This window comes from Stegodyphus dumicola, chromosome 2 (genome assembly GCF_044657685.1).
Source record: "Stegodyphus dumicola isolate Sdum_Otavi_A_Nest chromosome 2, ASM4465768v1".
Lineage (NCBI taxonomy): Eukaryota > Metazoa > Arthropoda > Arachnida > Araneae > Eresidae > Stegodyphus > Stegodyphus dumicola.
In genome coordinates, this window is record NC_140769.1 from 41,165,558 (window position 1) to 41,188,023 (window position 22,466).

At 31.9% G+C, this 22,466-nt stretch overlaps 1 protein-coding gene across 2 annotated transcripts in view; it reads left to right on the forward strand.

The window, feature by feature from the left end:
- LOC118190972 (sodium/potassium/calcium exchanger Nckx30C-like) overlaps nucleotides 1–22,466 on the forward strand; it is a 206,838-nt gene that overhangs the window by 13,944 nt on the left and 170,428 nt on the right. For both annotated transcript variants that reach the window (XM_035361770.2, XM_035361764.2), the window contains exon 2: nucleotides 8,649–9,731. In XM_035361770.2, coding sequence (XP_035217661.1) covers nucleotides 8,886–9,731 — 846 coding nt within the window. In that variant the 5' untranslated portion in view covers nucleotides 8,649–8,885. The remainder of the gene's footprint in view (nucleotides 1–8,648; nucleotides 9,732–22,466) is intronic.

The window sequence follows — 22,466 nt, forward strand, 5'->3', positions numbered from 1 at the left end:
TTCTCCGTAAAACGAGCTGGGTTTTGCTGTGTTGGTTTTGACAAAACAGGTGACATGTGATGAAGGAAGGGGACACCTGGTGACTAACAAAGGTAAGCAGGTATATCCCACGCTCTCCACTATCTTAAACCGGCAGCTTGAGGCCTACCTCGGGAATGCATTCGCTTCTCTGTGAAGTCGCATGAACAATCAGGGACCTGAATGATGTTACATGAATGCGTTAGCTGCATTAATATATAAGAATTAGCTGTTAGAATGCATTGGTGATGCGTTGCTATAATTCTTAAATACATTACTATTTATAAGTTACTATTAAGTAACTATTAATAGTTATAATACTTCTTAAATATATCAAATACTTGCAATACTACATTAAATATGATCCGTGAATTAAATACAATTGACAAAACAGAAAAGGCAAAATAAATATAAAAAGAATCTAAGAAAAGGGAATCTGCAATCAAATATAAACGCTGTTCTCAAAGATGTCAAATGGCTCAGCAGTGGCTAAGCAGTAAACTCGCTGAACGTTTGTAGTTAGATTTGTGGCTGTAGCCGTGAAAGCTACTGGCTCCATGGTCGGTTTCGTATTTTTCTTCATGAGTAACGTGTTTACGAGCCAATCTACCTTAGAAAGTCCTCCAGAAAGGCATTCCTCCCCTTAGGAAGATAGCGTTCGAGTGCTTTGCCATAATCCAACAAGCTGCCACTGAAAATGTGAGGTGAGGAGAAAAAATTAATTTATTTAACTTATTACAATATCATTAATTTTTTATATCCCTAAAATAAAACATATATTAATAACTTTGGCAAATATTTTAAGTTAAAGAAATAGAAGGATTGGCAATAAATTAAATATTTCCTAACGAAGCCGAGAGCCAAAACGTTCTGGAATCATGTGCTTTAAAAGAAATGTAAATAGTAAACATACATTTCAGCGAACTGGGAAAAAATAATTTAAAACAGTCATTTTGACAAAGGCAGAAAATTTTAGTACACAAAATCTTTCTCTTGAGATACAAATGATACACTATATTGACTTTCTGAGTTTAACTAAAAATAAGGACTGGAAGACGGTAAAAAATAAAGAAATAATAGTATTCACTGAAAGGCAAAGCCTGTAAATTATTCCTCTTCACAACTAAGCAAAGCTATTCTCACGCTATCAAAAAAAATTTTCGTACATTCAAATTTTATCACCCGATTAGGTAGTTGCTGCTCACATGCTACTCACGTCTGTCCTATAACTGTGAAACAATAAAGCGTCGGAAAATCTCTCTTATAACGTTCTAACGACAGAAAAACTCCGGGCTTCCTGGAAAAAATTCTGGGGTTAAATTATGCAGCTCTTATTTTTTTCTCTCCTTTGGCTAAAAGCATGTTGGATCGTGTGAATGGTTCACGTTCCAAATATATCTCATTTTCCCGTCTACTCCAGTGAGCTTTTAGATATAAAATGTTTTACGAAACTGAGATTTCTCGTAATTTCCTATCCCCTTCTTCTTATGCCTCTTTTCCATTCAGTTCTTTTCTGCTTTCCTTTTATTTATAAAACTATAAAAACGTTTTTAAAAAGAGAGCTTTGCACTTATTTCATAAATCGTGGTAATAAATGAACCGTAACTTTACATAATATGGGAATAAGCAACGTCTATCTAAATGTTCTTACGCGGCAATATTTTTTCGCAACCTTTGGTCAACGTTCCAAATTGTGACCTATGTTTGCGAAAGTTTTCCGATTGTGCAAATTTTTAGATAAAGCGAATATTTGTATTTTTGCATCTTTAAATTTGGAAAACAATCAATTTTATAAAAATAACAAAATCTAACTTTTTACATTTCGTAGTCCATAGCTCAGTTAACGTTTTTACTCATTCTAAAAGATAAAACACTAAACGCTTATTTGCAAAGCAACGAAAGTCGATAATGGTACTCAATTTTAGAGTTTGAGTTAATGTTTTCTAAAAATGCATGGGACGTCTACAAATTGAAGAAGGAAATATTTAAATTTGAATGCAATTATAAATGATCTATCAGTTAAAAAACGTTTTGTGATGGTTATATGTCAAGACATTGATATGCAGACTGTCGTAAAATGTTTTGAGAAATACAATTTTTTTCAACAAAAAATCTCCTTTACATACTTTTATACAATTTATTTTTTAAAAAATTAATAAACACAGACAGTTTTCAAATATTGGAGCATAGGCAACTCGTAGCATTATATGTTATTAAACAAAAATAAAAAATATTTCTAGTCTAATGAATTTTTATATGACAACTAAATTTTAAGGAGCTACGCTTATATACGCCCTCGCTTGGCGACAAATATTTTGGCGAGAAACTTCACGGTGTCATATTACTATCTAAATTTTTTGTCTACATTTCGGACTTTAAGCTAAAATGTCTCCAAAAACGCGGTTTTCGCACATGCAAAAAGCACGTTTTGAACACACAATTTAAGCTAAAAATCCGAAACAAAAACAAAACATTTTGATAGCAAAAACATAAAGTTTCTAACCAAAAACATTTGACAAGAATCCATGTACACAGCTATATGTTTTAACTTAAAAAACATCTACGAATTGCACAATCTAGGCAGTGAAAGATTCTACGAACTACGCACATCTCGCTTTAATAAATTAACATAACAACAATAAATTTCAAAGAATATCATGTACACAGCATCCTGTTTAAACTTGAAAAAAATCTATGAATTGCACAATCTAGGCATTGCGCACAAATCAACAAAATAAACTAAAATAACTAAAATTACTAACAATTCAAAAAACAACAGTAACAACAGAAATTCATAGTAAAAAAACAATGAACATAACATTCTATAAAATAAAAACACTAAAATAAAATCACTTACCATAATACATTCGTTAATAAAATGTCGCCAGTCACACAACGTCTGTGAAATAAAGTGTCACGAATTTTCTATATCACATGTCTTTCTGCGATTCAAAATTTCGAAAGTAACGATAAAAACTTCTACACGAAAACCACGATCCAAATCTTAAGCTCCGCTGACAGCCACATATTTAGCATCAACTATTTAACTGCAAATCTACACAAGAACTATCAGAACTGCCCTTCTTCGTCCGAAATCTCATAGCAGCTCCGCATTTCGGACTCCGTTTTGAAAGTCCCACAGAAATTCCAAAAATGCACTTCTATCCTCATAAACACACCCGTGAACAAAAGACTTGTTAACAACTCCAACATCGAACCTTTTAATACTAAATTTATTTTCAACACAATCTAAAATACGCGACTAAAATCTTCCCACCACATTGCAACATAGGCCATTTCAAAACACGCACAAAACGAACCAATGAGCAATTAAACCACTGCAGCAAAAGGGTTAAGCTTCAACGTCAAAAGGGTTGCCATACAAACAACATCATCCCCAAAACCATCGGGGCAAAAACCAGCGCAGAACACACATCGCTACATTTGGTGATCTTAGGACGTATATAAGAGTAGAGCCAACTTTGATTATAAAAAAATAAAATTGCGTCTAAAGTATTATTAGTATTGTCGTAGCTTTGAACTTATCACTTATTTGTATGAAGATGCTTTCAACATAACAAATGGAAAAGAATTATGAATTAAAAATGTTACATGCTAATCAATACCCAAAATCTATCATAGAATCACATTAAATGGGGGAAAAGTCAATCTTAAATCTTAAACTATAGTTTAAGACTTTAGTGACTTTAATTACTTTAATTGACTAAGATTGAATTATACCGACCATTCACAGAAAGAGATAAATATTTCTTTTCGTGTTGCAAACAATTTTTAAAATACCCTAATTAGAAAATGAAAAGTCTGGGTCACTCCGTAGAGACATAAGGTTATTTTCATGCGTGAGACTTGAAAAATGAGCAATGTAAGTTAAATATTGGAGTTCTAGAAGTGTACATATGTAATATGTATGATTATTTATCATAATCGCAAAGTCAGTACATAGTGCATATCTAAGTTTCAATTATAAGTCTGGAAATGAGATATAAAATATATCTTTTAACAGTTTTATAATTATTCAACTTTTTATTTTGAATATTTATTACATTTTTTCGAGATCTCTCCAATAACGTAGGAAAACATAACACTTAAAATGCTCAATTAAAATTCATTTATCACAATAAATATAATCTTATATTTTACTACATTATTTACGTCTCATACTCTGCAACAAAATCACATGCTGCAATATGTTTCTGTTTCATAAACAGGAACCATATACTGTTGGAAACTAAAGAATCTTTCTATAAGCAACATTTGTTTTCAAATTTAAAACTATTCTCTATTTTATAGGAAATAAATATAAATCTTGATCATAAATAAAAGTTTTCAGGTTCTTCTTGGAGAGAGGGAGCTAGTTGTAGTAGTAAATAACACTGTTGTTTTGACAATATGAAATTTTCCACACTTCATTTGTTGTTTGATTTTCGGCACTTAAAATGACGCTTTCAAAACAAATGATTTTCAGTTGCTAGGGTACAATATCAGTTTTTCTTTTTTTGAAGAACAACAAATTATTATCTAAGAATTAAACTGTTTCACAAAAGAGCATTACATTTTTATGACCCCATAGAACCGAGAAAAGCAGCCACTATATATCACGTAAAAGATTAGGTCTCAAATACTAGAAATCTAGTCTTTTAAGATTAGGTTTCAAATGTATGAACCCAAATTTGAAAGGTTTCAAAGACACATTTCACAAAGAAGTGAATCCTTATAAGTGGAAGAAGGAAATTTGCAGCAGGAGGCTACATTCTGAAAGTTGACAGCATCACTAAAATACACGCAACCTCTTTCATTTTTCGAAAGCCAAGGCTTTGGATATTTCTGCAAATTTTAGCTGTTAAATCTGTACTATAATTAAAGACTTAGTGTAATTGATATTATTATATTAACGAAAAAATATATAAAAACTAAAATTTAGGAAAGAAAGACAAAATTCAAATTATTTTGTCGCTTTACATAATGATAGAATACTTCTTGCGACGAAATAATTTGCTGTATTTCATAAACATTATATGAAACTGGAAAAACTTTGGGTACACACTATACGAAGCTTGAAACTATGTAAGGCCTCGAAACAAAAACTTAGCAGTTATGGAAATTATGTTTTTCTTAAACTGAGCAATAAAATTTCCCTTTAAATTAAAGATTCATGCAAGATATTGATTTGGTTTATTTAATTATGACAAAGCATGCTAGGGCTATATGCCTAAGAGGAAGGATTCCTTCGTGGAGGACATGCTAAGATAAACTGGCTCGTATACACGTTACACATGGGGAAATCTACGGAAACATCCATGAAACCCGCTCGCTCGCCTGGAATCGAACCCAGGTCAGAATTTCAATGTTCAGGTACTTTATCGCTCGGCCGCTGGTGGTCTCAAATTAGAATTAAAATAGGGTTAAATTAGTTAAGAATTAAAATAGGGTTCAAAATCAGTTAAATAAATGTAGAACTGTTATAAGTACGTTAAATGTTATTGCTGATGATGATCATATGAATAAGCACAGAGTAAAAATCAAATTTTAGTGTTTGGTTTGGCTATCCAGCATTTGAAACAGTAATACAGTTTTTTTTAACTGATGAATTACGAGCATTCGTAATGCAATCGAAATTCTCAACTATGTCTTCATAGGTACAACTGTTCTAATACAATAACTGTATAAGTGATAATTGAGTTATCTGCATATTTTCGTTAGTTTAATATTATGAATTATTACAAATTTACAACACGGTCAGTACACGATATTGCAAAGACTTACAGGCATTCCTCCCCTTTGTTGTTGTGATATAGTGATTAGCGAAATCAAAGTAACTGGAAGATTTATTCTCAGTTCCCCGCAACACGACGATATATGCTTTATGATTTATTTCTCCAAAAAACCTAACGACTCTACAATTGTAGTCTGAATTAAGCTGGGAGTGAAGAAAATTTGACACTAACTTTATCTGAATGATTGGGCGTCACCCTTTCTTTAAGTTATCCTTTAAACAGAGGGTAATCAGAAGTTAAACACATTCCCTTTATATATTCTTAGAAAGCAGTGGTCAGCACATCTAGCTGGTAAGTGAGAGACGGAAGCTCTATTCCTGATCATAGTTATGTAGTAGCCTCTTAGATCATAGTTTAATATAAACCTAATTTGCTTTTCCTCAGGCACAAAGGTAGTCAATGTTAAGGTGTTAAATGTAGTATGCTTCGTACAATAATTTATTAAATTCGTGACGTTATTCTTTAGCTTTTAAATGTGCAAGACGTATTACTTCAAAAATTATGTACCTTTTCTGCTTGTTACATACTTCGGTGTAAGACAGTGAGAACAAATATGAAATTTAGTTATACAGAATTCCCTAATTCATGTGATATTTCCTCTAATCAGTCAATTTCAAGTCTTCACTTCGTCCGAAAATCGTGTTATGTCAAATACTTTATTGCAGAAATTTTAAGTTCACGTTTATAAAGAACAAAATTGTCAATTTATTTTAATTTTCATCTGTTGACGTAATTAAAATCTTTGTTTATTTATTAATTCTGTAGTTACTGAGATTAATTTTATTCATTAAACAAAGGCAATTTAATCGCATTTTTTGATGTCTAAATCTGATGCAAGGTCATACATTTGGTCATACATTGGACTCATACATTTGATGAACCGCCTTTTTAAAACAAATATTACATTACTATTTACTAATATTTTCAAATAAGAAAGGGACTCAATCATCTGCAAAAATGAAATAGATAAGGAAAAAAAAATAAACAGTAAAAGGTACACAGCTGTTAGGTGCTTCCTATAACTGACTGTCAGAGCACAAATTATAGCGAATAAAATCTTTAAAAGTAGACCAAAGTGTCCATTTTAAGACTCAAGCAATTTGGATTTTTTCTAATTTATATATATATATATATATATATATATATATATATATATATATATATATATAGTAAGGATTCATATGAACCAACTTACCGTATTCTGTGATTATGCCATAATACTTACTAATGAAAATGCCGTATAGTACTTTATCGTAGTAACTATCAGTTGATAACAATCCTCTTAAAATGGGCACTTTGGTTATTTACTTACAGAAATTGTGCCAGTTTTACTATATATTAATAATTTGAGTGCTGTAACCATTAACAATATCCACTAAAATGCTACCTACTGAATAAAATCAAACTACTAAACACCTACTAAAACAAAGCAAACAGAAAACAAGGTACAATAGAGTTACCAGCGTTTTATAAAAGAAAAGTGTCCGAGCTGTAAAAGCAACCAAATTCCACGAAAATATTGAAAATTTTAAAACAACTACTTAAAAATAGTTTACTTAGAAATGCTATTTTAGACACAGACAGTTATTAATGGATTTTAAATTTTGTCCTACGATAGTAATAGAAATAGGCAATAGAGAAAGTAGTAAAAAAGAGTAGAATATTTTAAACCATGCTTCCAAATTTTAAAACAATATCAATAATTCCCATTTTATTCATTTCGGAAACGATAAATCTGTAGATTGCAGTCTATGATTTATCATCGCTTTCGTGCGAATTCATTTACATGAGTTTAAATCTACTTTTACTTTACAAGATTAAACTACTTTACCTACATTCCTATATATTTCATTTTTGCAAGCTTTAAACATTACCAATCACTCAACAACCTTCTGCTTAACGTCTGCCATTCCTTTCATGCGCAACCTTGGCTAGCCGAGCATGTCGTGAAAAACGTCATCTGCCATTGCTATTATTACCATTATTTGGTACCTCTACTTGAAAGACCTCTGTACCAAAGGGAAACATTTAAAGATCGTACATTGCATGGTTGAAAAGTAGGAAAAGAGGGAGTGGGTAGCTAAAGTTCGTCGATTAAATGAATTACCAGAGTCGTTCATGCAGCAGCTTCGGCTCTTTTCTTTTCATTTATTCAGGCACGCCCCAGCATCCCACGGGAATTCGTTTCTTGTATAATAAAGAAAATGGACCAGCTTCGAAACGCTAGTGGTCTATAGTTATAATATACTGATTATTATTCAGCATGAATAATAAGTATATTGCAAAATATACATTTGGGCGTATTATTAAAAAATAAATGATACATTGCTTATAAAGCGGATATATGTTACGCTATTTGTTGTGATACTGCTTCCTATGACACAAATACGAGATTTATTAAATTTTTGGCAAATCTCTGGGCTACCTGGTAATCTTTGTTATTTTTTATGAAAACGCTTGTGAAGACCATCTCCTTTTGAAGAATGTCTTCGTAAGGAAACCAGTTTGCGCTACCATAAAATGTTGGGGAAATCACAAAAGCCAGCGTGTTGATTCGCCGGTTACCGAAGCAAGAGCTCGATTTATTATATATACCTCTTATTACGCAAAAATAAAATACATTAAATGTTTTTGCTTAAAGATTGTTTATGGTTTTCCTTTCAGTTCATTTATAAATCGTTTTTAAAACTTCTATCTCAGTTTATATGACTTAAGTACTGAATTGGGAAGAAACATTAGTATTATGAAATAATTAATGCCAATATGTGATATAATTTTGTTGAAAGATAATTTCAAATTGCTTAATAATAAATACAATCTTTTTCGTTTTTATAGGATGTTCTTGCATTCAAGTGATAATTCAGATCTGCAACTCACATGTCGTATCATCGAAATTACGCACATCGAGTGGGTATAGGTCCTGCACTTCGAACTGTGCCCGACTATTCAACATCAATGGACTGTTCAGAGGACAGTGACACTGCCGGTTCTTCAGGCAAACCTATTTAACAAAGGCTAAAATAATTTAAACCATTCCTCTGCCTTATTTATAACTTATTAACAACCGACAAGATGGTTTGTAACTTACATAGCAAGGAAATTGCTGCAGCCAAGAAAAAGTTTTCCTTCTTGCGCTTTTACAGAAGACGATGGAGGAATCCTGCACTTGTGTTCTTGTCAACTCTCTTTGTCATCGGTTACTTTTCTATGGGCCAAATTACTACCTTGGGGACCTTACTTACAAGGATCTCATTGCGACCTTGCTCCAACAGAGCTACTTCCTTGACATCTTCCTTCAACAGGCATTTGTTATCAGAAGTAATAACCAATAAGACGGCACAATTCCCAGAGGACCTCTTCACCTTGGAGCAACGCCAACACGGTGCTGTTATTCTTCACGTCATTGGGCTGGTTTACATGTTTGTTGCTCTAGCCATAGTTTGTGATGAATTTTTTGTGCCCTCCTTAGATGTGATAACAGAGAAAGCAGGTATTTCTGAAGATGTTGCTGGTGCCACTTTCATGGCTGCCGGGGGCAGTGCTCCTGAACTCTTCACCAGTATCATCGGTGTCTTTATCAGCTATGATGACGTTGGTATTGGTACCATAGTTGGATCTGCTGTCTTCAATATTCTCTTTGTCATTTCCATGTGCGCCATTTTTAGCAGAACCGTACTCGAACTAACTTGGTGGCCACTCTTCCGTGATGTCTCATTCTATGCCATAATTCTTATATTACTCATGACATTCTTCCAGGACAGTGTTATTTATTGGTGGGAGGCTCTAGTTCTCCTCTGCTGCTACGGTTGTTACGTCACATTCATGAAATTTAATGAGTCATGTGAAAAGTTCATCAAAAAGCTCCTAAATCGCAATAAAGTTACTAGAGTTGGGAGCGCTGATAAGCTTATGCCTCACGTAAGTAATGTTTCTTTTTTTATGTCAATTTGTAACATAAAATTTAGATAACCCTTAATATAAGTTAGAAACTACATAAACAGAACCTAGACAAAAATGCATAAAAATCCGTAATAAAGCTAATTGTATATCCGAGTCACGATAAGAGGTTCGAACTAGTTAAATAAAACTAGTTATATACTGAAGCCTCTTATCACAGCACGAATATATAATTAGCTTTATTTTTATACGTTTTACATATTAAACACATGCTGTTATAGACTAAATATCAATTGGAATAGAATGTAACTTATATATACTAATTTTCAGTTAGAACAGAATGTGAACGTTAAAATGGTACTTTCGTTTTAAGATCATGTTTAAATAGTATTTAAAAATTTGTTTTAATCTATTTAATGGAGGTTTTTGTTAAAGTATTAACTACGAATACACTCTATAATTAGTTAATTATTTTGAGTTTAGTTGAAATATTCAGCTTTATACTCTCATTACAAAATAGAACTTATAAAATACAAACTAATATTTTGTACTAACTTAAATACGTTAGAGTAAATTTTATATTTAACAATTATTTTTTAAATATTGGAGACTTGAAAATAATCCATCAATTTATAATTTAATTTTTATATATAGTATCCTTTTCGAAGCTCTTAGGAATAAAACAAACACTGTTCATTTTCCAACCTGTTTGTTTCAATATATTTTTGGACGCTATGTATATAATTAAAACAAAAATTTTTCAAAATGTTAATGTTTCCTTTGTTCCTTTAAAGGCATGTAGCTTACTAATAATATTATTACAAAAGTGTTTTTTTTTTTTTTTTTTTTTTTTTTTTTTTTTTTTTTTTTAAAGAGCAGTTTCACATTTTCATAGTTATGCTCCTTGACACTATGTTTAATTTAGATTTCAAATGACATATCGCTGCTCTTTTCATTGTAATTGCGTTTATGACGTTCATAACAGCTAGAAAGTTTTAATTTCTATATTTTTTACCTTCGATGTGTTTCTCTCAAGACCTAGAATCATTTATGAAAATAAGAAAGAAAGATATTTATTTTTTTAAAATTGCGATTTTCTCTACTCTTTTAAATTGAAATTTAAATGTATTTAAATTTGTTTGTTATGAGTTAGTTATGAACTGCGAATAACCTTGATGACAAAATATTTACAAAAAATACGCATTTACAAAACTTGATTCTATTCATAATTTTAATATGATAATTTTAATAGTTCATACTGTCACCTTTCTCTACCTATCTGCTCTGCTAGAACCTTCGGAAAAAAATATATCCTGTTGATTTGGTTCGGTTCTATGTTCAAACTACAAATTTGTACTGCTGAATTCATCTTTATGACCATTTTAGGCAATTTTTAAATTTACATGCTAAAACACTTATGTTTAGAATTATTATTTAGAACACGAAACTTAATTTCTTTTAAAGCGTTTAATACGTTTTGCTCAGGACAACGATTTTGAAGATTAATGATTCAGATACGGTGTCGAACAATGGAATGTGCAAATACAGTAAACCCTTGCAGAACGTGGAACTTGCAAAATTCGATTTTACGTTGTACGCGGTATCTTAGTTATCTCTATTCAATTTATCCAACGCAATAATTTCAATTATACGTGGTACACTGCCGAGTATCGGTCTCGTAATCCCCGATAATGCATCAGGACACGGTACTGAAGCCCACACAATATTACATCCAAATGTAGAGACTTTCCTTCCAACGTACACACCTTCTTTAATCCAAATAAGGGATCAAGAAACCATAAAAATATTCAAAACCGTGTCAGGCATATTTACATATTTTAAATAAAGTACTAGATGAAAGAATTCACGACACGCTAATGGCATTTTGGGAGCAATTCACCATAAGATAGCGCATAAAAACGAATTAACTCGCATGGGAACAAGTGTGGCGTCAGCTCTGGCAAGAATTTTCCAACAGTTTTTTAAAGGATTTCGATCGATGAAAATGAAGCCAAGAAAATCGTACAGAATACATAAACAATTGGTGACGAAAGATTTTTAGACATGAAAAAAGGAGATTTTAATGAATTAGTCGAGAATGAACGATCGCAGATGACAAATGAAAAACTGGATGATCTTACAATGCTAACCGATAGTGAAAACGATCAAGAGCCTTTAACGTGCAAGAAGTTGAACGAATTGTTAAAAAGGGTGCAGGATCTGTCTGATTTTGTAACTGAGATATATTTAAATGAAGGAAGAATAGGATACTTTATGATAGGTAATGAAGCACGTTGCATTTCTTACCGCAAAATGTTTAATGAGTTACATCAGACATCATCCTTTCAATTAACATTTGCTTCATTTTTCCCTTTTAATTATAGTAATATTTAGGTTTGTATACATTTTAAGTACTTTATTAATTTGTGAATTACACCTAACTATTTTTTCCACAGAAAGTTATCTTTCCGGAACGCGTAAAGTATTAATGATATGCATCCTGCTTTCGGCAACCGTTTATTGCTCATATACCAGAAGAATGAGAAATCTTAATGCAGTTATTCAATACCATATTTGAAAGCTTTGTTATGCACATAATATAACGGTACTTCCTGCTTATTCTATGTCTTATTTAGTTTGGTGTATAAAACGGAAAACCCGCATCTTTTAAATAAGAAGGATAGCTTAATTCTAGAAACAACTAGAATTTTTACATTAAATCACGAATTTGAGATTTGTAAAATATTGATGTGGTTCCTCCTATACATCTTTATAATGCCATTATCATTAGTACATACAGCTAAAAATCGAAGGACCTTATATTCAATTCATGGTGAATGTATGACCTTAGTTTTCAATACTGATACTCGTCAAAATTGTTAATGAATCTTCCACATCATTACATAATAATTAAAAACGAATTTAAGAACATAACTGCAATACTAAGGCTGTAAACAACTTATGACCTTTCCTTATGACTGGCACTAGGCATTTTAAGCTTTGGTCAATATTAAAGCCAGAAACGGTGGTTATTTTATTATGGAGGAGGCGACCACCAGTACCTCCTATGAAGTGACACACAATTCACATTCATACCTTCTCCAAAATTTGAACCCGAGCCCTTCGGTACGGCAGTCACAGTCTCTAACCACTTTCCGTCTGAGCGGCTGAACCTTCAGACTTTTCTGCATGGTTCCAGTGCTTTGGAAATTTTGGGTTTTATTGGTGATTTTCCCATTAGTTACTTGGGCAGTTTTACCTTTTTGGAGTTCTATGTTTGTCTTTTGTATTACAAAAAGTAATTCCCATTATATATTTTTAACATAATCGTCATTTTAATCAGAATAAAGTCCGATTATTTTTCTCCACTTATTTACGTATTTTACTGTCTATTAAATTTCATATTTATTAAAAAATGTAAGTGTAAACTTTCTTCCCTTTATATCTTTATATTTTTTTATCTTTTTTCTCCCTTCTTCTTCGTTTATTGAACAATTTGATCTTCTTGGTATTTCATGTCTATTTCGTATATTTCATATTAAATATTTTTTCAATAAAACTTTTTCCAAATAATTCTTTAATTTGTTTCAAAATTAAGAAAAACTATTTTTCTTAAATTTACTGTCTTTTGAAATTTATTGTTACATGTAAAATACATGGCTTGTTTCGAATGGTGTGGGAGTAGGTTGCATCATGATGAAAGCTTTTTGATTTAGTTTTTTTATTACTTTTTCTCTTTCTTTTTTACACATCTAATCACATTTCCTTCTTTTTGTATATATCTGTATATATTTCTTTCTTTTCTATGTACATATTTCTACATAGTATACCTACCTATCTGTCTGTCTATATAGAGAGTATCTTATTAAGACATGTAAAAACTCTTAAAAGTGTTTGAATGGTCTGTGCTTTATAAATGCAAATAAGGTTTCTCTATTTGAATGTAGAGTAAATATCTGAAACTCAAAAAGAATCTTACTATTTTCCGAAACACCAAATAATTCCTATTAATAATGTGCCGAAATTTATACTTATAACACAAACAACAATTCCACGTATAGTTGCAGAGCTTTAGTGACATATTTGCTCGTGGTTCCTTTTTTGCATAATTTACATTATTTTCTGAATAATATACGGTTCTATTTCTTAAGTAGTAATTAAATATTTTAATCAATCTATCTGAATAAATCGGACTCCAGATAAAAGTTTGATCGAAGTTACCTTGAAAATGTTGTATGCAGTTAATATAAATATTTGCAAAATAACATGTTAAATTGTCCTACGAATTATAATTGTTACATAAATACGCATAAATTGTCCTACGAATTATAATTGTTACATAAATACGCATAATATTTTAATGCTTCGATTCCTTCTTTTCTTTCCAGTGCTTTAATGCTTAAAAAGGGATTATTAAAACGGGGAGGATAGGAAAATTGATGCAAAAATTAGTTTTCTTTACTTTATGAATTATAAATTTGTGCTAATTATTAATTTTACTTATGTGTGTTGTATGCATCCTTTGAGCAGCAATATAATAATATATTATAAAAACAAGAATAAACCAACATAATATTTAATCAGTAATTATGTATGTTAAACCAAGTTATCTGTAATTATGGCCTGTAAGCAATATCAAATAAAGGCGAAATATACAGAAATTTTTTTAGCGCTGAAACGAGCATCAAGACGTTTCTGTTTACATGGCATAATTTCATTACAATTTTTGAAGTATTATGATTGATAACCAAGAATATTTTAGGTAAAAGATTACGCAGTGCTATTTAGTGAGAATTAAATTTTTTAAATTTTATTTCCCTGCATTAAAATGGTCATAAAGGTAACTTAAAAAGCTGCACAGGTGTACGTAATTCAAGGAAGAAATAAGAAGTTTAAACTATGCATAATTAATAGTAATTAGTAATATAATGTCTAGTACAGTTATTACAGCTACAGTTAACAATTATATCAGTACTATCTTTCGCTTTCATGTATTGACTTTGAATGAATTTATAAAAATTTTTAGCATTAACAATTTCTTTTTTTTTTTTTTTTTTTTTTTTAGGCCACAATCATTTATTGACTTTAACATCATAAACACTGTTACCGATGATATTTTGTAAACAGTCAGAAATGCAAAGTCATTCTCAATACCATAGCAACTAAATACTAGTAGAACACTCATAACTATTCGTTGAGGAACTCTGTGCTTTCAGGAAGAATGAAATATGTATTCCCATATTAATGAAAACTTTTATCGTTATTACTTATATCAGGTAACATATCTGGAAAAAGGTAAATATTTACCAGATCGTTTACTTCAATTGAATACTACTTATGTATTTATCTACTTGCATTTTATATTCTACGTGAAAGTATCTCTAAGAAAATAAAAATAGAAGCAAGCAAAACATTGTGCCAGGGAATGGCAAGAGATGGCTTTCAAACACCACCATGTCAAACAATCGAAATCATTTTATAATATCTAAAAACTAAAAAGCTGCAATAAAACGTAGCGATATTAATCTTGAGAAATAATAATATTGTAGAAATATTTAACTTCTGTTCTGTTATATGTTTCTGACTTCAAGAAAATGTACAAATGTTTTTCTCTTCCTGTGGTAGAGTTGCAAATATTTAAACCCATAAGTTACAACTGTCATTTTTTCGTTTTTTTTACCGTTATATTACTATGTATTAACATGGTAATACAACGTATGTTTATTCACCCATGCCTGATATCATACATATTTATTTATCCATGTATTAATCATTCAGCTTGGCAAATGACGCCACTGTGCGAAACATAAGGCCTTTAATCTATCTTTCAAGTGAAACACAATATAATTCCCTTAATATTGCATTAAGACAAAATATGCGACCTTTAATTTATCTTTCAAATTTAATTAGACTATAATTCCTTAACAAACTGAGTAACTGGAAACTATAAACGATATTCTTAATAATTTAAATATTTATTAGAATTTAATACTATATCTAAATATTATAAATTAAAATATATTTAATACTCAATGCACCCATATTTCAACTTTATGACACTTTGCAAGGTAATTGCAATTAATATAAAATGTTTCCAATATACTAAATGTTCATAAGGCGTATATTATGTTCCTGGTGGCTGAATCAGGTACTGTTCTGTTATCGAGACCAGAGTCAATGTCAGATATTTTGCTGAATCCGTCAAGAGACTGGTTCATAAGAAGTCGCCAATGTTTACCTTTAAAATCGTTACAAAGTTCACTTCTTTTAAAAGAGCAAAAAAATGCCTTTTCAAAACTGGCAGTGAGAAAATTTTAAAGATATAATAGTCAATTGTGTTCTTATTGCTCCTGGCCATGAAATGGGCATAAAAGTTTTGGACTTACCTAATAGTGAAATACCTTCCATGCAATTTCTTCAGGAATGAGGAATTATTTATTTTGAAAGAAAGTGCACAAAAATCCCAAAATGAAGCCATGAAGCTCCACAAAATGGGGCACGAAAACCACAAAATGAAGCATAAAATGAAGCCAAATTGAAGCTGTACTTCAATTTTAAGGAAACACTACAGCAAAGATGTGATGTGCCGAAAACGAAAGATTATGTTCTCAAAATTGGTTTGAAGGATAGAGAATCAGGTTCTTAACGGCAATTTTTCGTTTATGCATGACTTTAGAATTAACCATTGAATTTTTTCAATCTCGGCTTAATCATTGCACTGGTTTTGACAGGAATATTTATATAAGGAAAGCCTGTAGCCATGCATTAATGTCTTAAAATAGGCTTAAAATAGGCGTGGTAATACCGTCGAAGTTGATAAATGTCTGTTTTCGCGTCCAAAAAACAACATTGGCCCTATCTTTCTGCTCCTAGATGTGCGGCAGGATTTGCGAGAAAACAAAAAGTGTTTCTCAGTTGCTGTTACTAACGGCACTGCCAGAACTTTGCTTAAAGTTATTGAAGAAAATGTTATTGATGGCATTAACGTTCTACAATTTCATGAATTTGGAGATATTGACGACAACACTTGATAAAGAATCAAAACACAATTTATTCGTCAGTGTTACAGAAGACAGTTCCAAAGACAAGGTTACAGTCGTCGAAACACTACGACAAACACGCTGAAACAATCAGCAACACAATCTTCAGACTTCAGGTTATAACAGTGAAGACAGCTTGACGGCAAAACACTAAATACAGTTCCCAACGCGGTTGATCGCTCTCGGAGCTTAAAAGATACTACTACTGAACTGAACGTACTCGAGCTACTCTCCACGATAAACTCCTGCTACACTGTTACTTTGCGTAAAGGTAAGATTTACATAGCTTCATTCATAGAACATTCTCGAGTAAACCGGTAAGAATTCGTTCTAAAATATTCTCGCTCCATCTATGGCATGTCGCCAAATGTCACGAAATGAGCGATTTCGCGCAAAGTCTGTCAACACTGCCTTTCCTTGCCATTTTCTGGCAACCCTAAACCCGCTTTGGGAGGAAGCTATTTTACCGCAGCTGGACTTTTCGTAAGAATATACTTAGACTGTTGGAAAGGGTATAACACTGAAGAATAAAATTAGGACGGATTTTAAAAGTCTGCCGTAAACTATAAAGATAAATTTATCTATCCTGATACTGTTTGTCATACACAAACTATTAATAGGTATGGGGCGGTGCGAAATGGCGAAATAAACTTGTACGTGGCCCTAACCGTAACCTGTTAGCCTCTTAATCTAATGGGTGTATATGGCGGTACCACTGTCCTAAAACGCAAATGTTTTCAAGCATTTTAAATGGCATTAGAAGTTTCATGCCTCCGCGTTAATTTTAATTCGCTAACAGAATTTTTTCCTTGCTTTTCTTGGAAAGTTGCTTTACATTAGAATTTCTAATTTTACTAATAACTGTCACGTTATTTTTTCCGTTGGATTTTTCTTCACTTTAAAGTATCGTAAACAATTTGAGATTTTTTTAATAATCTCAAATTATATATATGTATACAAAATATATATATTTGGGAGCACCACTGTTTCATTTTACAATAACAAATAACCGAAAACTGTTTGCAGTGACAGAAAGATATTCTAAATCAGGCTTTTAATACTGCCATACTGTTGTGTCGCAAATTTTAATTGTGTTATTGTAATTTAATTAATTACTCTTAAGGTTTTCATTTCACGGAAATTGTTTGTGACTAGAGTAGTGGACATTTATTTTTGGCAGTTAAAATCTTTAGTTGTATTTATTTTTCTATGGTTAGGAGAAAGTCTAATCAGCGGAAAATAAATGCAAGTAAATATTTTCTTGACTTTTATTAGTATGTTCCCAATACGTGTTGTCGTTTGGTTCCACAATCTAATGTACTATCACAAGAGGGGTAATTTAGATTGAAAATAATTTATTCGCATTTCACTTCATTTTATTTATATCACCTGTACTTTTTAATTACTGTAAAAGGAAGATTAAATTCCTTATTCCTGTTTTTATTCACCATAGCCGTAATATACTATTATACCGTTAGCATACCCTTAGCATTAAACACTGCTTAAATTAGCATTTAAGAAGTTAATATTTTATATTGCAAGCTATCTATAACTTTTGCAGAGCATTTTGTGGCGCAACAAAAGTAAACATGACTGAACGTACTTGTGCCCCAGTATTAAAATTCAAAATTTCCAAAGCTAACAAGAGATACGCAAAAACGTTCTGCTCTAAAATAAAAAGAAATTTTGTTCAAATTACTGACTGAGGCATCAAAATGTCTTGGTATCAGAGGAAAACTATCACCGCCCACTAAGGTATGACAGCAACAGAATTGTACTTACCATGTTTTCAATTTATAGTTAGATGTAAAAGCACCCGATACAGCAAACGGGGTATTAAAGGTAAATTAAAAAGATGTTAACATAATTCAGAATTTTAGAGTACAATCTTTATAAACAGCAAGCGATTAATGAATTGTAAAATATTAAAAGCATTCAAAAAATGACTGTGAGCTGTTTTGGATGTTATACAAATTCCAGATTAGCATATAGGCCCACCATCGGCCGAGCGGTAAATTTGCCGAATACTGAGAGTTCAGACGTAGGTTCAATTCCAGGCGAACGTGCTGTATAGACGTTTTCATGGTTTTTCCATGTGTAACGTGTATACGAAACGTTCTTCTTTAGAAAATCCTTCACGAAGGTTTCCCTCCTCTTCGGCAGACAGCCCTAGTAAGCTTTGCAATAATAAATTAAACCAAACCAACCAGATTAGCATTTTTATGGCGGGTACTAGCCATTTTATGCTTTGACCACTGCTAAGGCTAGAAGTGGTGGTAGTTGGTTATGAAAGTACCAACTAGATGGCACCGTTATCTCTTATGAAGGGACAGTCATCCTTGATTTCCCTGGAGCTCGAACTTGTGCTCTTTAGTACGGTTGTCAGATTTCCTAACTACTTTCCCGTGAGGGTCTCACTTCATTAGCATAAGACTATGTAACTCACGCAATAATTTTTTCTGTTGCTGCTATTTCTTTTGTAACGAAAATCTTCTCCAGCTGACTAGTGCTGCTGCTTCATCAATTTTCATTCGCATTAATCAGAATTAAACATTGTTCTTTGACATTATTATTGAAAGTTTTTGATCTTACTTGATGGTTTCTGAACTAATTTTGTGAAGTTCAAAATTTCGCAGTCAAAAACTCTAGAAGTACCTACTGTCGACCGAACAGAAAACGTTGCTGAACACTAGTAGTTCATTTTGTAGTTTCAAAGAGAACGGACTGGCTGCATGGATGCTTTTGTGGTATTTACCATGTATAACGAGTCAGTTTTCCTTAAGAAATCCCCCACGAAGTATCCCTCCTTTTCGTGTAGTGCCTAATGGTGGAGATGTAATAAATGGTAAAAGGAATTTAGAAGCTCGTTCATCAATTGCGCACGTTCAATCCGAATTTCGCTACAAAGCTTGCTGTAAGTATATTAATTTACAGCGTATAATTTCCTGTATACGACACTACAGGATGATGCTTTAGCGTATCATTCATAAACTTCTAAGGCACTTCTCCCGCCTTCTTAGCGTGTCTTCATGGTGTAGTGGTCAGCGCGTATTTGAGATGTCTGAGCTTCGACTCCTGGCGAGGACATTGCTCATTTTCACGTCTCTCAGCATAAAAAATTCTAATGTCTCAACAAACTGCTTTGGATATACGCATTTTGAAACACTGTGTACATACCAAATGTTTCACATTGCTTACAGTGTTTAAATCCTTAATTGCGAGCATTTTATTTCATCTTTCATAGCCAGTAGTAGTATTTTCTTAAATGCTGATGAGGGACATGTTTCTATATTCATCTCCTTTCTTGCTAATCTTGTATCATCGACTGTTTTTCTGTCCAGGTGTATCATCAAACTTCCCTTCTGTCATCTATTAATTTTTATGAGGAACCCATTCGCTTCCTGTATCTGTGGTGTAGTGGCCGAAACCGCTACGCAAACCCTGGATTGTGACACAGGGTTGAAATGAACTTCAAACTCAAGTTTTAACAATAACATGAATTTTAATAAGATGAAAACCTTAACAGTTGCATATCTTGACAATATGGGACTTGGGTACATTCAGTCCCGTAATTTCAGAATTTTGTTACAGGAAAAATGCCCTAATGCATTATACACGAGGAATGATCGTTCTTAGCAGGCCAATATGCCCATAGCTCTAAACAGCAAAGTTCTCTTCTCTTCTCAGGAAACCACCTTACATATCTCCCTGTGTTTACTTGCGCTGAACTCCCGGGGTGTAAGATACTTTCACTCATACATAACAAAATGTCCATCTCGTGACCCTGATGAGAAGACTTCTTTTACCTCTTTATCCACTGGAGTGATCCACGAGCCTTCAATCGGAATCATTGACAAAGGCACAGAATTTCACCATTGATATAAAAACTATTGCACTCTGAAATCACTCATCCTAGACAAAGATTATGCCACCTTATCACACATCATACTTAGATAAAGATACTTACTTAGATTAAGACTTAGTTTAGATTTTGCACTTTAGTTTCTGTTCACCCTCTATGCATATCAGTGCCAGTTTATGATATATGAGAACGACGATTATTATTTTAGGAGTGTAATTTTAGATGTCAAATGGTTGTTTGCAAAAAAAAGTTATAGTAACATAGTAGCTTCGGCAGCGTTATAATAACTTTTATCTGTACGAAAATGTACCTAAATTTATTCATCTTCATGTCACGACTATAAAGGAATGTGTCCCACAAACCGAAAAAGGGAATCTGTGAGATTTCTACAGTTTGATGATAAGCGATGCTGTTATAAAATATATCAGACAACAGAAACTACATGGAAAATCTGGCAACATGGAATTGAAACGTTGCGACTCTGTGTGACTCTCGAGGACTTGCCGAACAAGCGTGAAACATATCATTTTTTGCATATTTTTATGAATAACACTTGACGCACTGAAGTGTAAATATGGAAAAGCAAATTCCTTCAAAAGATCTTCAAGTAATCAATGCATCGTAACTGAAGAACTCGGAGATAACAAAAGGACAAAGAAAAACAATTAAATGTCACTGCTGCCGCATTTTAAAGTAAAGGCGTTTTCTCTTAGCGTTGTTTCCCTGGAAATACAATGAATATATATATATATATATATATATATCTTGAAATTTGAAACATTTCTAATTTAAGGAAAAATATGTAATATGGCCAACACAGGACCTTCTACCAATCCCATGTTTTAAATAGAAACAAGTAAATTATCGCACCTGAATGATCATTTGTAAATGAAATCTAATTTTTTGTCCCAATAAGATCTGGGAAACGAAATTTTGGGTTATATTTTATTAGACTTAATTGGCCATATACCAAAACTGTTTTCTAAAATTATACCAACATAATCAAATATTTAACCCTTTTCTTTTTAATTAAAAATTGTATTTTATTGGTCAGTTGAATAACATATAACTTACCTCATTTTTAATTAAAGACAATTGAGTGTTTATAATATATTTAAAATAAATAGTTTGAAAAGAATAGCATAATTTAATTTTATACGATGTTATTTCTAAAATATCAACAAATATATAAGTAGATTCATTTTAATATGCACGTATATCCTGCGATATCTAAGTACCCATTAAACAATGCTTTTTCAGCTGCAACAATATGTTATGATTTATATATACAATAGAACGTTATGTTGATTGCTGCAAAACTGTTCTGGGGTTCAAGTAATTATCAATTTTGGTTATTCATTGAAAACTCTTTTGGATTTCAAGTATTACTTCTGATTGCTTGATTTTATCCAAAATCTAAAAAACTCTTTGAATGAATGCAGAAAGCTTTAACACGGAAAACAGAAATTTTGGGAAATCTGATAATTATTAGAATTATATTGGATGAACGAAACGTTATACACACACATATATACAGACAATCATTGTAAAAATAGTAGAAAAGGGTGCTGCTGGGTTTCTAATTTTGCCCCGATTCACTGAAAGTTCTCTATTGGATTTTTGGACAGAAAACATTATATCCCTTACAAATATCAGGCTGACGGGAAATGAAAAACAAATAAACATTACCTAATGAGAGTCATTAGGCAACACACATGTACCAATAACCTATTACATTTCTAATGTGTATATGCTTCACTGTGAAATAATACTTAGTTATGAAATCTTGAAGTAAAGTTTAAGAATCTTTCTACAAATTTTAATTCAATTAATATTTGTAATTTCACCAAGATA